The 12,677-nt window shown below is 42.9% G+C and overlaps 1 protein-coding gene across 4 annotated transcripts in view; it reads left to right on the forward strand.

Annotated features, from left to right (window-relative positions):
* Positions 1 to 12,677, forward strand: part of PTPRZ1 (protein tyrosine phosphatase receptor type Z1) — a 354,695-nt gene that overhangs the window by 238,814 nt on the left and 103,204 nt on the right. For all 4 annotated transcript variants that reach the window (XM_073573380.1, XM_073573381.1, XM_073573382.1 and 1 more), the window contains one exon: positions 11,298 to 11,442. In XM_073573380.1, the coding sequence (XP_073429481.1) occupies positions 11,298 to 11,442 (145 nt within the window). The remainder of the gene's footprint in view (positions 1 to 11,297; positions 11,443 to 12,677) is intronic.

The following is a 12,677-nucleotide window of genomic DNA, read 5'->3' on the forward strand; positions in this document are numbered from 1 at the left end:
CATGAATATAACATGTAACTGTCTGTGGAACATAGTGCATTATATGCTTGATGCCAGGATGTGATATGCATGCCTCCAGTACAACTTGTGCCTTTTTAATGCAAATTTCAGACTCCACAGAAAAATGCATGACTGCACTTCATCCATTCCTCGCCATCACTGTGGTTGTTGGTCTGCAGACTGTATAATTCTATATCATCATAAGTGCAATATTTGTATGTATATGCTTTATGTCTCAGCTGTGTCTGCCATGTACACCTGATTGATGTACCGCTTTGATATGTATATAGAAACGTCAACATCATATTTTATGTGGTCTGTGAAAAGACTCGTATTAAGAAGGTCCCACAAACCCATCCCGAGATTCTTATTAGAAATTATAAATGAGGTATTGCCCTAATAGCAGCCAGACACAGATGCCAGATCCTATTGTATGTCGGTGTCTTCTGGTCAGTATAACTGCCATGAAGAGGAACCCATGGCCGTTGGGTGTGTGTGATGTACAAATGAGAGCTGTATAATAAAGCCCCCTAGTGATCAGAGTTGTAGCAAGGCCTTTCCCCATTTAAAGTAAGAAGACTTGGTTCCCCATGATTACTCTGATTACCCCTTATCTAAATACACAGGCCTAGGTTGAGAATTTTATTGGTACATCATCAAGCACCTAGCGCTTTGGTCATATATTACAGCTGCTCCACCCCTACAAAATCTAAATTGAGCCCTCAACATGTGAATTTGTTTCTATTAAACATTAACCATCATTTTAATTTGAATGTCATAAATCAATAGTACACTAAAAAAATAGCCAACTTTGTAATGTGTTATCAGAGAAATTTGCTTTTTTCTCCAAGAATTGATCAGTTCTTAATTCAGAGGTAAAATCTGTAGTCAGTGAAGACACACTCTCCCATTACTGAGATAGGAGATGGCCATTGCTACTGATACAATTCTATGTAGACCGGAGGAGGGAAGAGCTAGAGACAGAGCCCTTATCTCCTCCTCTCTCTTCTTTTATTATTATCAAAAGTCCTCAGCTTGATCTCGATCCATGACGACTTGCTGGATGGACATTCTGTAGGAAGATCAACCCTGTGCTAGCCTAGATAGGTCCAACAAGGTCTTCTCCGCCATTATCTTTATTGTAGCAAGCCATCGGGTTGCTTGTCTTCCTCTTCATCTTGTTCCTTCTAGTCTTCCGACCATGACGTCCTTCTCCAGTGATTGCGCTCTGTATATGATATGTCCAAAGTTGGCAAGTCGTAGTGTGATGATTCTTCGAGTAACATGCTGGGTTGATTTGTTCTAAGATTGATTTTTTTTTTTTGTTCTTCTTGCCATCATTGGTATTGAAAGTATCCTTCTCCTTGTCCCTCCTCTATCTACATAGACTCTCATCAGCAGCAGTTCTCATCCTCTGTCTCAGTAATGGGAAAGTCTTCACTGAACACAGATTTGACCTCAGCATCAAGAATTTTGATAATGACGGATCAGTTCTGGCAGAGAAAGAAACAGATTTCTCTGATAAGATTTAAAACAAAGTTGCTTCTTCCAATCTTCTGCTTTATTGATTTATGAAATAAAAATTAAAATGAAGGTTACTCTTTAAAGTCAATATGACTGGGCCTAAATAGCGACTTTGGCCATCACACAGGCCAAGGATCACTGCATGCCGCTGCTACCTCAAAAGCATATTGCAAGTGAATGGGTTTGCACTGCTACCCAAAAACGACACAAGCACGTATCAAAAAAATCCACCTGTTTTCAACTTTTTGCGACTTGTTTGTCAAGGCTGCAATTTCTTGCAAATCGCAATATTACCCCATTCACTTGCCACCTGTGTGGCGGCCAAAGTCACCTTATGGAAAAGAGGGAATACAAAAATGCAAAAAAACTCACCATATAACATCCAAGAAATTTTTGCATTTGAAAATATGTAACATGTTGTCACTGCCATGAAATACCCCAGTAAATGCAAGGCAGACAAGAGGCTGCATATGCCCATCAGCACTATTATAGATCAGTATCAAATTATATTAAAAAACTAATGTTGTGATATTATGTTTGCACTTTCAATCTCTGGATTTCTGGATTCTCCCTGCTGCTGGATGTGGACATTCTGCTACTGTTAAGTGAGGCCGTACTAAGCCTAAGGCCGTGAAAGGGAGGCCATCATGACAAAGTTGAGAGGGAGAGAAGCTACAGTTGTGGGTATTGGGTAGTGTGGTGTAAGGGGTTAATTAGTGAATTGTGCTGAGTGGGGCTGGGTTTATTAAAGGGGAGGGTTAGTTAAGGGGGGAGGGGTCAGGGGACATGGGTATAAATAGGGGGAGCAATCTTATAGGGGCAACCATTTTAGGTACCCCTCAGTAACTGTAGGAATCTGTAAGGTACCTGCTTCATGGAGATCGAGGCCGTTTTTCAGTGGCTGAGGGACGTTGCGGGTTCCTGGGGCGCAGGATGGCTACAGGATTCCGTTCAGGGCCTGCTTCAGGGGGTGGCGGGGTCCCCTCAACCCCAACCCGAGGGACGCCGGCCTCGGTGAACAAGACCTCCGGAGCACCTCAGTCCAGAGCCCACCCCTCGGGCCCGGCACCGCATTAGGAGACCCTCCAGCACAGGCGGTGAGCTGCAAGCCAGGAGCTCGCCCACAGAGAGCAGGGAGGAATCCTGCTACACGGTGGGGCCTGCATCAGGGACTCAGGATCCGAGCAGAGGTACGGCGGGAGCCCGCCCGGGAAAGGGCCCCGCTCTGCATTGGCAAGGGGAGGCGATTCAGTGGAGGCCTGCTTCCAAGGTCTCTCGGCAGGGAGGTGGCATTGAGGACAGGAGCCATAGCCCCGCCCACCAGTGGGGACCGCAGCAAGCCGGATCGCGTGGCGCGCAAGGCCACGACATGGAGGCGGCAGGGCTGCAGCCTGGAGCAGCACCTGCTCAGCGTGGGACAGCGGAGGAACAGGGGGAATGGAGGCCGGGTACACCGGCGCTTCAGTGCGTCAGTCAGGAGAGTGCTGGCTCCACCCAACCGCCCCTGTCAGCGGCGCTTCATAGGAGCTGCGGGCAGCACAGGTCTGACCCAGGGGGAGGGTTATATGTGCAGGGGTTATGTTAGCGCTGTGGGTGCACGGGATAGCGAACACCACCCGGTTTGCTCAGGGGGGATGGGGCTATAGGATTATGACAGGCAAGGGGGCCCAAGAGGAGCTCTGACATGGGGGCAGCATCCAGCTGGCCTAGGGGTTGGATATGTAGGTACAGGCAGCTTGGGGGTATCCCAGGGCAGTGGGTTTCAGCCGGGTATGTTTGTGGGGTGTGTGGGAGGTGGTTTCAGCAGACAGAACACCGCAGAAGGACACCGGGATGTCGGGCAGCAATTGGCTGGCCCATCAGCGAACAATACGGAACACAGGATGGCGTCGCACAGTCAATCGAGTGGAAGTGGTGCAGTGATGTCACATCTGGATTCCGGATCTTCGGCTGCTGGGCCCACAGCACCCAGGCAGCCAGGTGAGACTTTGCATGATCCTATTATTTTCCCTTCTATGTCTTCTTTTGAAAGTACTAGTACTGTTGGGTCTTCAGGCGAGTTTAGTGGGGGTGTAGGGTCCTTTCTACATGGCCTGTGCGATTTAGTTAGCCGGTGGGATTCACGGGGTGGGGATTCACCTACTGTAGCATGGCTGGGTGTTAGTAGGGATACTGTGCAAGGACATGTAGTTCCCCTGCCAGGCTCGGTTTCAGCGAGCTCGGTCGGTTCAATGAGTAATGTAGGGGCGACCATAGAGGAAGGAGGGACCCAGAATACAGGAGCCCTTCCAGCGGAAGGTGGCGAAAAAGATAAGGAAGAAACAAGCAAGGTTGATGACACAGCCAAGGGGGAGGTTTATGTCTGTTTTGAGGGCCCCCTAGGATCGCACCTGAAGCAAGAAGTGAGGGAAAAAATATGGAAAGGGGAATACGTGGAGATATTTTCCTTGCTTCCCTTAGAGCAATTTAACTTGGATAGGGTAAGGAGGGATGACCGCAAGAAACAGGATGAAGAGAGGAGGAGGTCCCGTTTAATCCCAAGAACCTTTTCCAATTGGCTGCAAGCTTTTGCTATATTAGCTAGCATAATTGGGGAAAAGCTCCGGATAATTGTTCGGGACTTTTTTGTTACATGGATGCAATTGGGGAAGCATATAGGGTTTATGGAGGACAGGGTTGGTTGAGGTACGACGAACAGTTTCGTCAAAGGAAAGCGGTGCGGCCCAGCATTCGTTGGGAGCACAAGGACATAGCTTTATGGATGAGGGTGATGGCCCCACCTAGAGTGGGCCAGAGTTCTCAGTGGTTTCAGGGGGGCACGGGGGTTCAGGACAGTCGGGACACTCGGTGTCGATGCAAAAGGGACTGTGTTTTTCCTTTAACGACAGCACTTGTAGATTCGGAGCGAAATGTAAATTCAGGCACGAGTGTTCCTCTTGTGGATGCAGTCACTGATCATCAAAGTGTTTTAAGTTTGGGAGGAACAGAGGGTCAGACAATGTTGAGAAAAGGAGTGACTCCGGTCCGGCTGGAAGAGATGGAGCACTTCCTAAATAAATACACCGACAAAGCGGCTGCTTCGTTAATACGGAATGGTTTTAGAGACCGTTTTAAAATTCCTTTCATTGATGTGAAGACGAGATTTTCTACAAAAAATTTGAAATTGGCATTGCAGTTTCCGTAGGTTGTGTCAGAAAAGTTAGCTAAGGAAGTTTCTTTGGGTAGAATGGCAGGCCCCTTTGATTCAGTTCCGTTGTCTAACTTGTGAGTTTCCCCGTTGGAGGTGGTTCCAAAAAAGGAACCTAACAAGTTCAGGCTCATTCACCTCCTTTCCTTCCCGAAAGGTTCTTCAGTGAATGATGGGATTGACCCTCAGTTATGCTCGATGATATATACATCTTTCGATTCGGCCTTGGATTGGGTTTGTTTGTGCGGAAAGGGTGCGCTATTGGCTAAAACTGACATTGAGTCGGCTTTTCGATTGTTGACAGTTCATCCGGATAGCATGCATTTGCTCGTTTGTTTTTGGGATGGAGGTTTTTACGTAGATCGTTGCTTGCCCATGGGGTGTTCGTTATCCTGTGCTTATTTCGAGGCATTTAGCACGTTTTTGGAATGGACTGTTCAGGAGGTCTCTGGTTTGAAATCATGTGTGCATTACTTAGATGATTTCTTGTTTATCGGTTCAGCTCACAATACTGAATGCTCGCTGTTGTTGCGTACTATGGAGAGTATAGCTAAACGTTTCGGGGTTCCTTTGGCACCAGACAAGACAGTGGGCCCAGTTACCTCCTTGAGTTTCCTTGGTATTGAAATTGATTCTCTGAAGATGAAATGTAGGTTACCTGAGGATAAAGTGTCGGATTTGCGGTCAGAAGTCCACCGAGTCAGCGGTTTGAAGAAAGCGACATTGCTTAAAGTACAGTCCCTACTACCCTACTAGGAAAATTGAATTTCACCTGCCGTATTATGCCTATGGGGAGGGCCTTTTGCCGTAGGTTGTCTTTGGCGACGATCAGGATTAGTTCCCCAGGACACTTTATCAGACTAAAAAAGGAACTTCGCAATGATTTGAAATTTTGGTGTCTCTTTTTGGATTCTTATAATGGTAGATCCATGTGGATTGCGCCAGTTTTGTCAGCTGAGGAACTAGGCCTTTCGGTGGGTCTAGCAGATGGTAACGGTTTTTGCTTGTTTTTCCGTGGAGAATGGCTTGTGCAGTTTTGGCCTCAAACCTGGAAAGAAAAAGGTTTGTCTTCGAATCTGGTTGTTCGCAAGGTATTTCCTATAGTTGTTGCACTGTCATGATGGGGTTCCAGAATTCAAAACAGGAAGATTTGTTTTTGGTGCGAATCGACGGGATCGGTTAGGGTCCTTAACTCATTATCTTCTGCTGATGGTGATGTTGTAAAGTTGTTACAGCATTTGGTGTGGTTAGGTTTCAGCAATAATCTGTGGATTGTGGCGGAAGTTAATCCTGGTGTCTCATTCCCTATTCTGGAAGCTCTCTTTACTTCGCAGTGGGTCCGTTTTCGGGAATTGGCACCGCAGGCCGCGGTAGGAGGGCTGAGTTGTGCAGCTGAGTTATGGAACCTCCCGTTGATGTGGTAAGGGAATTATTATCCAAATCTTTGTCAGTGGGTACCTGGTCTCACTATAGAAAATCTTGGAGCGTCTGGGAAGAATGGAAGGCTTCCTTGAACGACGAGCTGGATGATGAAAGTAAGTTACAGATGCTGGTGGATCACAGTTGGGAATCGGGTTGGTCGGTTCCAAAAATTAATAACTTTATGACCGGCTTGGCATTTGGTTTTAAGTTTAGGGGTTTACGAGATTTAACAAAAACATTTTTGGTATTACAAGCGGTTAAAGGTTGGAAAAAAGGCTGGAAAGTATCGGATGGGAGAAGGCCGGTTTCTTACGAAATCTTGTTATTATTAAATGATCAGTTGGGGATAGTTTGTTTTTCTTATTGGGAACGGATTCTTTTTAGGCTAGCATTTTCCCTGGCCTTTTTCGGGGCTTTTCGTTTAGGGGAATTAGCTAGTCCAGAAGAACAAAAAAGGGGGGCTTATGAGTCAGGATGTGGATGTTTGCAGGGATAGGGTAGTCATATTTATCCATATGTCCAAAACGGATAGGGCAGGAAAAGGATGCAAGATTGTACTCTTTGAGGTTCAAGGTTCTCCAATGTGTCCGGTTTTGTGTGCAAATAGTTTTTTGGCAAACACCGGTTTACCAGATGCTCCGCTTTTAGTTCATGAAGATGGTTCCTTTTTGTCGTGTTTCCAGTTCGTGTCTGTATTTTGAGCCTGTTTGGAAAGAGGGGGCTTACCAGCAAAAAATTATATCGGCCACTCTTTTCGAATTGGGGCAGCTACGGAAGTGGCAAAAAGAGGTTTGGGTGATGAGGTGGTGAAGAGAATTGGGCGCTGGGAATCGAAAAGGTTCCGATCTTATGTGCGCCCATCTTTGGCGCAAGTATAATGTTTGGCAATCATTTGTCAGTACTTAAATTGCCTGTTCAATTTTGTTTATTTTCAGAGCCTGGTCATCTCTGTTGGATCATGGGGCACTCTTTCGTGTTTTGGGCAGCATGGAGAGCGGCAGTTCACCCGGATGAAAGACAGCTGGGTGTGCCACGTGATGTAGCAGTCATGAGATGGATTGGAAAACGTGGCATGGTGGGGAAACAACTGCTACTGGAGTTTCACAGATTCGTGAAATTGGACCAAGCTCTGGATTTACTAGTGATCCACCTGGGGGGTAACGACCTGGGGAAGCGGCCGTGCTGCGAGTTGATCAATGATGTTAAATTTGACCTGTTGCGTTTGTGGTCCATGTTTCCAGGTTTATTGGTGATTTGGTCGGATATTATTCCGAGGAAAGTTTGGCACGGAGCTCGTTCGGCTCAGGGTATTAACAGGGCCAGAATTAAATTAAACAAGGCGGTGGCACGTTTTATGGTGCGGAATGGGGCAATTGTTGTTCGTCATTTGGATTTGGAGGCAGGAAAAGGGGAGTTTTGAAGGAAGGATGGAGTTCATCTCAACGCCGTGGGGCTAGATATGTGGTGTCTAGCAGTTCAGGAAGGTATAGAAAAAGGTTTGCAGGTGTGGAGGGACACAAATGTTTGAGGGGTCAAAACATTTGTGTTGGAGGCGTAGGGGTGGTCCTCGAAGTTGGTGAGGCTGCATGCCCTGGGGGGGGTCGGAAGAGGTCCTGGACTCCCTCCGGGGTGGGCCTATGTGGACAGATATTTGAGGCATCCCGACGAAGGGAGAAAGGGGACTTGGATATGGTAATGGTTCTTGGCCAAGCGGGTTGTTTTTGGTGCCTCCGAGCTGGTGCTTTACGGCTGGAGGCAAGACTCGACCTGGGGACCATGTTGGTTTAATAACTTTATGGAATCTTGGTTTTCGGGGCTTCGACGACCACCCTTACGGGTTGTTAACTATTGTAAAACGTTTGTTTATATGTTAATAAATGGCTGCTGTGGCCAAATTATCCAAACAATATGTGTATCTGTCGTTATTCAGTTCATGTGGGTATGCAAGGGGCCACAGGGGTTGGGAAATGGGGGTTTAAGAGATGTCGAATACGTTGGCGATGGGCAGTGGAGCTGCAAGGAATCTCAAATACTTTTTGTCATGTGAAACCTGTAAAAAAAAAAAATGCATATTGTCCATCAGGCTGTATGTATGTATGTTTCCTGTGATGATAGTGTATGTCCATACAGTAGGATAATTATATTTCATATAATCATATAATATATGAATATATATAGAATTATAATTCAAGAAACTTCTAGACAAGCAATACTTTATTTGTGATGTAATAGAAACATACCAAAGCGAGTCAATTTCAGACTAATTTTCTGTGGTGCTTTATGTGTAATGTATATTTCTCTATACAGTGGTGGAGGAGCATGAGATGCATGGACTAATGAATAAATATCATATACATATGATATTTCATACATGACTGTGATGCTTGCGTGCATGTTCTAAACAGTGTTTGTCCTTTAATCTGATGCCACATGTTTTGATTAGGGAGTTTTGATGCAATATTTCATTATCTTGATATGCATTTTATGCCAATTGTATCATTTTGAAATGTAAGATTAGTAAAATACATACATACATATATATATATATATATATATATATATATATATATATACACATATATTGTTTAGCGCACACAGTCCTATATACACACATACATACTGTACATATTATACATAAAACAAGCGATACATATAAAATCATAATAGATTGTAGTATAGGTGTTAATGTATTGTTTACCTTTCATCAGAAGGATACAGTTTATATGGCAATATAATCTACATAATAAGCTGAGCTGCGTCATCAATGCTTCTTTACCTATTCTGTAGTCACGACTTTGTCATGTACATCAGTATTCACCATTCCAGTGTCTGATCTCGCATTACTCCCTGCTTGTTCAGCCTCCAATAATAACCAGGAAAGAGCAAACTGTCCATGTGGGCTGTAACTCCTATTATAAATCAGGGACATTGCCAGAGAATTAAAGTAAAAGGTATATAATGTTCAGCTTTTATGTACATTATAGCTGTATATAAACTGTACAAGTCTTTGTTCAAAGGTGATGACAGAGAAGACCTGTCATTTGTTCAATAAAATTGGAAAAATTGTAAGTCATGTGCTCCCCTGGTTCTGCTTTTACCTTCTGTTATGTATCAGTCTATTACAGAAATGTTCACATTTAACGCATTTGGAGTGCACTATGTGAAATCTCTATTTGAAGACCAACTGGGCATTTCTTCAGAGTTTTCTCTGGAGACTTGGGCTTTCACACAGTGATTGCCAGAATCTGGGAGGGGTGAACGAACATGTCCCCAGAAAAAAACTCTGATTAAATGTACAGTTCACTTACTGTACTCCAAAGGTAATAAAAATAAATAATGACAAATGGAAAAGAGGGCAGAATTGCGGAGCTCAGAGACTTTTAGACGATAATTATAGTAACTCCGTTTTTTGAAGCAAGTGACAGGTCCTCTCTAAAATGTGATATTTAAGATAAATACATTTCCCCATTAGCTTGCCTTGTTTGGCCATATGGAAAAAAACACTTCAGTCATATAAAACCAAAGAAGTAAGACTATCATTTACTACACAAATCATAGGATACCAGTAATTGTCCATCTTTCATTCTAAGTTGACAGCAAAACAATCCTTCAGCGGTTGTAACATATTCAAAAGTATTTTTGTTGATATTTGTGTTGCATATGGAAGCAGCAATGTGCAGATGTAACAAAGGTTATCATGACCCACCACACACCATCTTAGTAACCCGTCACAGAAGACTAGCTCAATAGAGAGATTAAGATAGCTTAAAGAGCTTGTCCGGCCTTGGGTACAAGTCTGCAGTTAGTCTATATGACTGCAGACCTGTAAATCCTCACAAAGCATGCACTGTGATGATTCTCTAGTGCCAATGCTGGGGGCCTTTGGTGTGTGACCAAAAGTATGCAATTTGCATACTTCTGTCCACATTCCGTCTAGACGTGTCCGGCCTTGCTCAATATACTTGCATTGAGTCAATCCACACATGTCTAGTCGAGTCGGCACGTGACCATATGTATGCAAATCACATACTTTCGGTCACTAGCCCACGGCTCCCGGTTCCTGTGAGAATTCACAAGTCTGCAGTCAAACAGAGCAACTGCAGACTTGAACCGGAAGGCCAGACAACTCCTTTTAACATTGTACAAGCCTCTATCTGATATCAAGTTGGTGTAGAATTACACTTTTTGGGCCATGGTACCCTAGTGCTGTTTTATTTGAGCCATGGTAACCTCTGCTAGATCTGTATGTAACATTACAATCAGTCTTACATTTGGTAGAGTTAAACCCACACACTTTAGATAAATGTCAGCTGAATGATGGTTTGACTGATCTTTTACCCGACTCTCATACACACAGCGTCGCTCACTATGCCGAGACAGAAATGTCTTCTCTCTTAGAGAATCTCTTATTTTTAGACAACAAAAGGATTGTCAGTCCGAAATTGGACATCATTTGTTGGGGAGACTCAGGGGTTCCTATACACATTAGGCTGAACCTGTTTTCAGTAGAATGTATTTTAACCCATTTCCAATTAATAGAATAATTACAATAATAAGCAAAAGAGACTCTGCAATTTTTGAGAAGAAAGCAGGGCTGACTATTTCAACTTTTCACTTACAATCTGCAGTCATTCATATAATATGAAGTTCCTGCTCAATATTCTAAGGTAAGTAAACCACAGTACAACATAAGGTGTAGTTTATTATTGTAGATGTGTGACTCCTCATATAATGATTTAAGTGTAGAGGGTCCACTCCAGAGCAACACATTCCACACCAACATTTTAGATATGGCCAAACTCTTTAGGGGAGTGTTACCCAACTCTGGTCTTCAACTGGTCATGTTTTCAGGTTTTCCTATTATGGCTCAGGTGATCATTGTAGTACTTTCACAGGCAATAATTCCATCAACTGTGCAATACTACAAAATCCTGAAAACATAGTCTGTTGGTGGCTCTTGATGACCATAGTTGGGGAACACTGCTTTAGTGTATGGAGCAGTGAGAGAATGCCCACAAATTACAGTATTTGCCTCATTTAACGGCCACCAGTAGTAGTAAGCGTCACTACTGCTTCATAACTATATCTCCACATACACATGTTTTATGGTCTATTTTTTTACTAATATACATATATGGATGATTTCCATTTTCTCTGACTGCAGAGGCAAGTAATAGTAGCCATGAGTCTCGTGTTGGTCTAGCAGAAGGCCTGGAGTCACAGGAGAAGACAATTATACCACTAGTGGTCGTCTCATCCCTGACCTTTATCTGTCTTGTGGTACTTGTGGGTATTCTTATATACTGGCGGTAAGTGACATGATTTTATTTCATCTTGTAAAAAGCAAATTGTTGCTGAACAGTGTACTGAAGATTATGGAAAGTATAGCATCGGTGAATGTATACTAAGCTGCCATCAGAGTTACATCTAAGACCTATTTTTAATGGCAGAGCTGCCTATAGAGCCCGTACAATGCTAATATATATAGCTCATAACTATGCAAGGTATATATTGATAATATTATATAGTCATAATTACCTAAAGGGGAGCTTCACATTAGGTGGTTTAAAAGTAAGGGCAACATAAAATAAAAGTAATAGAAAAACAAAAAGTCAGCTCACCCATCAGTTGTTACTGGACTCCGAGCACGGACACTGTAGTGCAACTGGAAAAGCAATGGTCCAAGGTATAACCAGCTGAAACAAGTCCATTAAAAAATTTAAAAGCATTTTATTGAAAAATATTTTTCACAAAACAATGATCACACAGTGTAAACAATCAATAACCCCCATGTGGGAATAGTAGCGTGGACGGTTGCGTTTCAAGCAATAGTTCTTAGTTTTTGCATACCATTCAATACTAAGTTCCCCCTTAAATAACACATCCTATCCCAATTAGACACATGGTTGTGATAGGATGTGGTATTTAAGGTGGAACTTAGTATTGAATGGTATGCAAAGACTAAGAACTATTGTTCGAATTGCGTCTGCCTACACTACTATTCGCACATGGGGGTTGTGATTTTTTTACACTGTGTGACCATTGTTTTATGAAAAATATTTTTTCAATAAAAATATTTTTGAATTTTTTAACCGACTTGTTTGAGTTGGATTATACCTTGGACCATAAAATAAAAGTGGAAAGAATAATTTGCTATGGAGTTCATATTTCTAAGAAAGACCCAGAAATATATGGATAATTGATAGATTGAAAGATATACCGTAATATACAGAATAACTTGCGTTGTAATGCAGTGTTTTAGTTACTATACTCAGATTGCTAGTAGCAATAGTGAAGGTTTGAAGCCTTTGTAAATAGCAGATTTACTTTTTTCAAATCCAAAGTATTATTAAAGGCTTTAAAAGTATGAAAACACAAAAATCAGGATCATGGCTGAAAAATTAAAGAAGGGACTGAAGAATTAAAGGCTCCAAGTTTTGTTTGTGTACAGTTGAAGTGACGTTTTATTCCTTGTTGAAAGGATCGTGTGACTTTTTATTCTAAAAAATGCGCTAAAAAGCAAAAGGGCTTAAAAATAGGAGCT

This window comes from Dendrobates tinctorius, unplaced genomic scaffold (assembly GCF_039654945.1).
Source record: "Dendrobates tinctorius isolate UK_male_01 unplaced genomic scaffold, ASM3965494v1 ptg000035l, whole genome shotgun sequence".
In the NCBI taxonomy this organism is placed as follows: domain Eukaryota; kingdom Metazoa; phylum Chordata; class Amphibia; order Anura; family Dendrobatidae; genus Dendrobates; species Dendrobates tinctorius.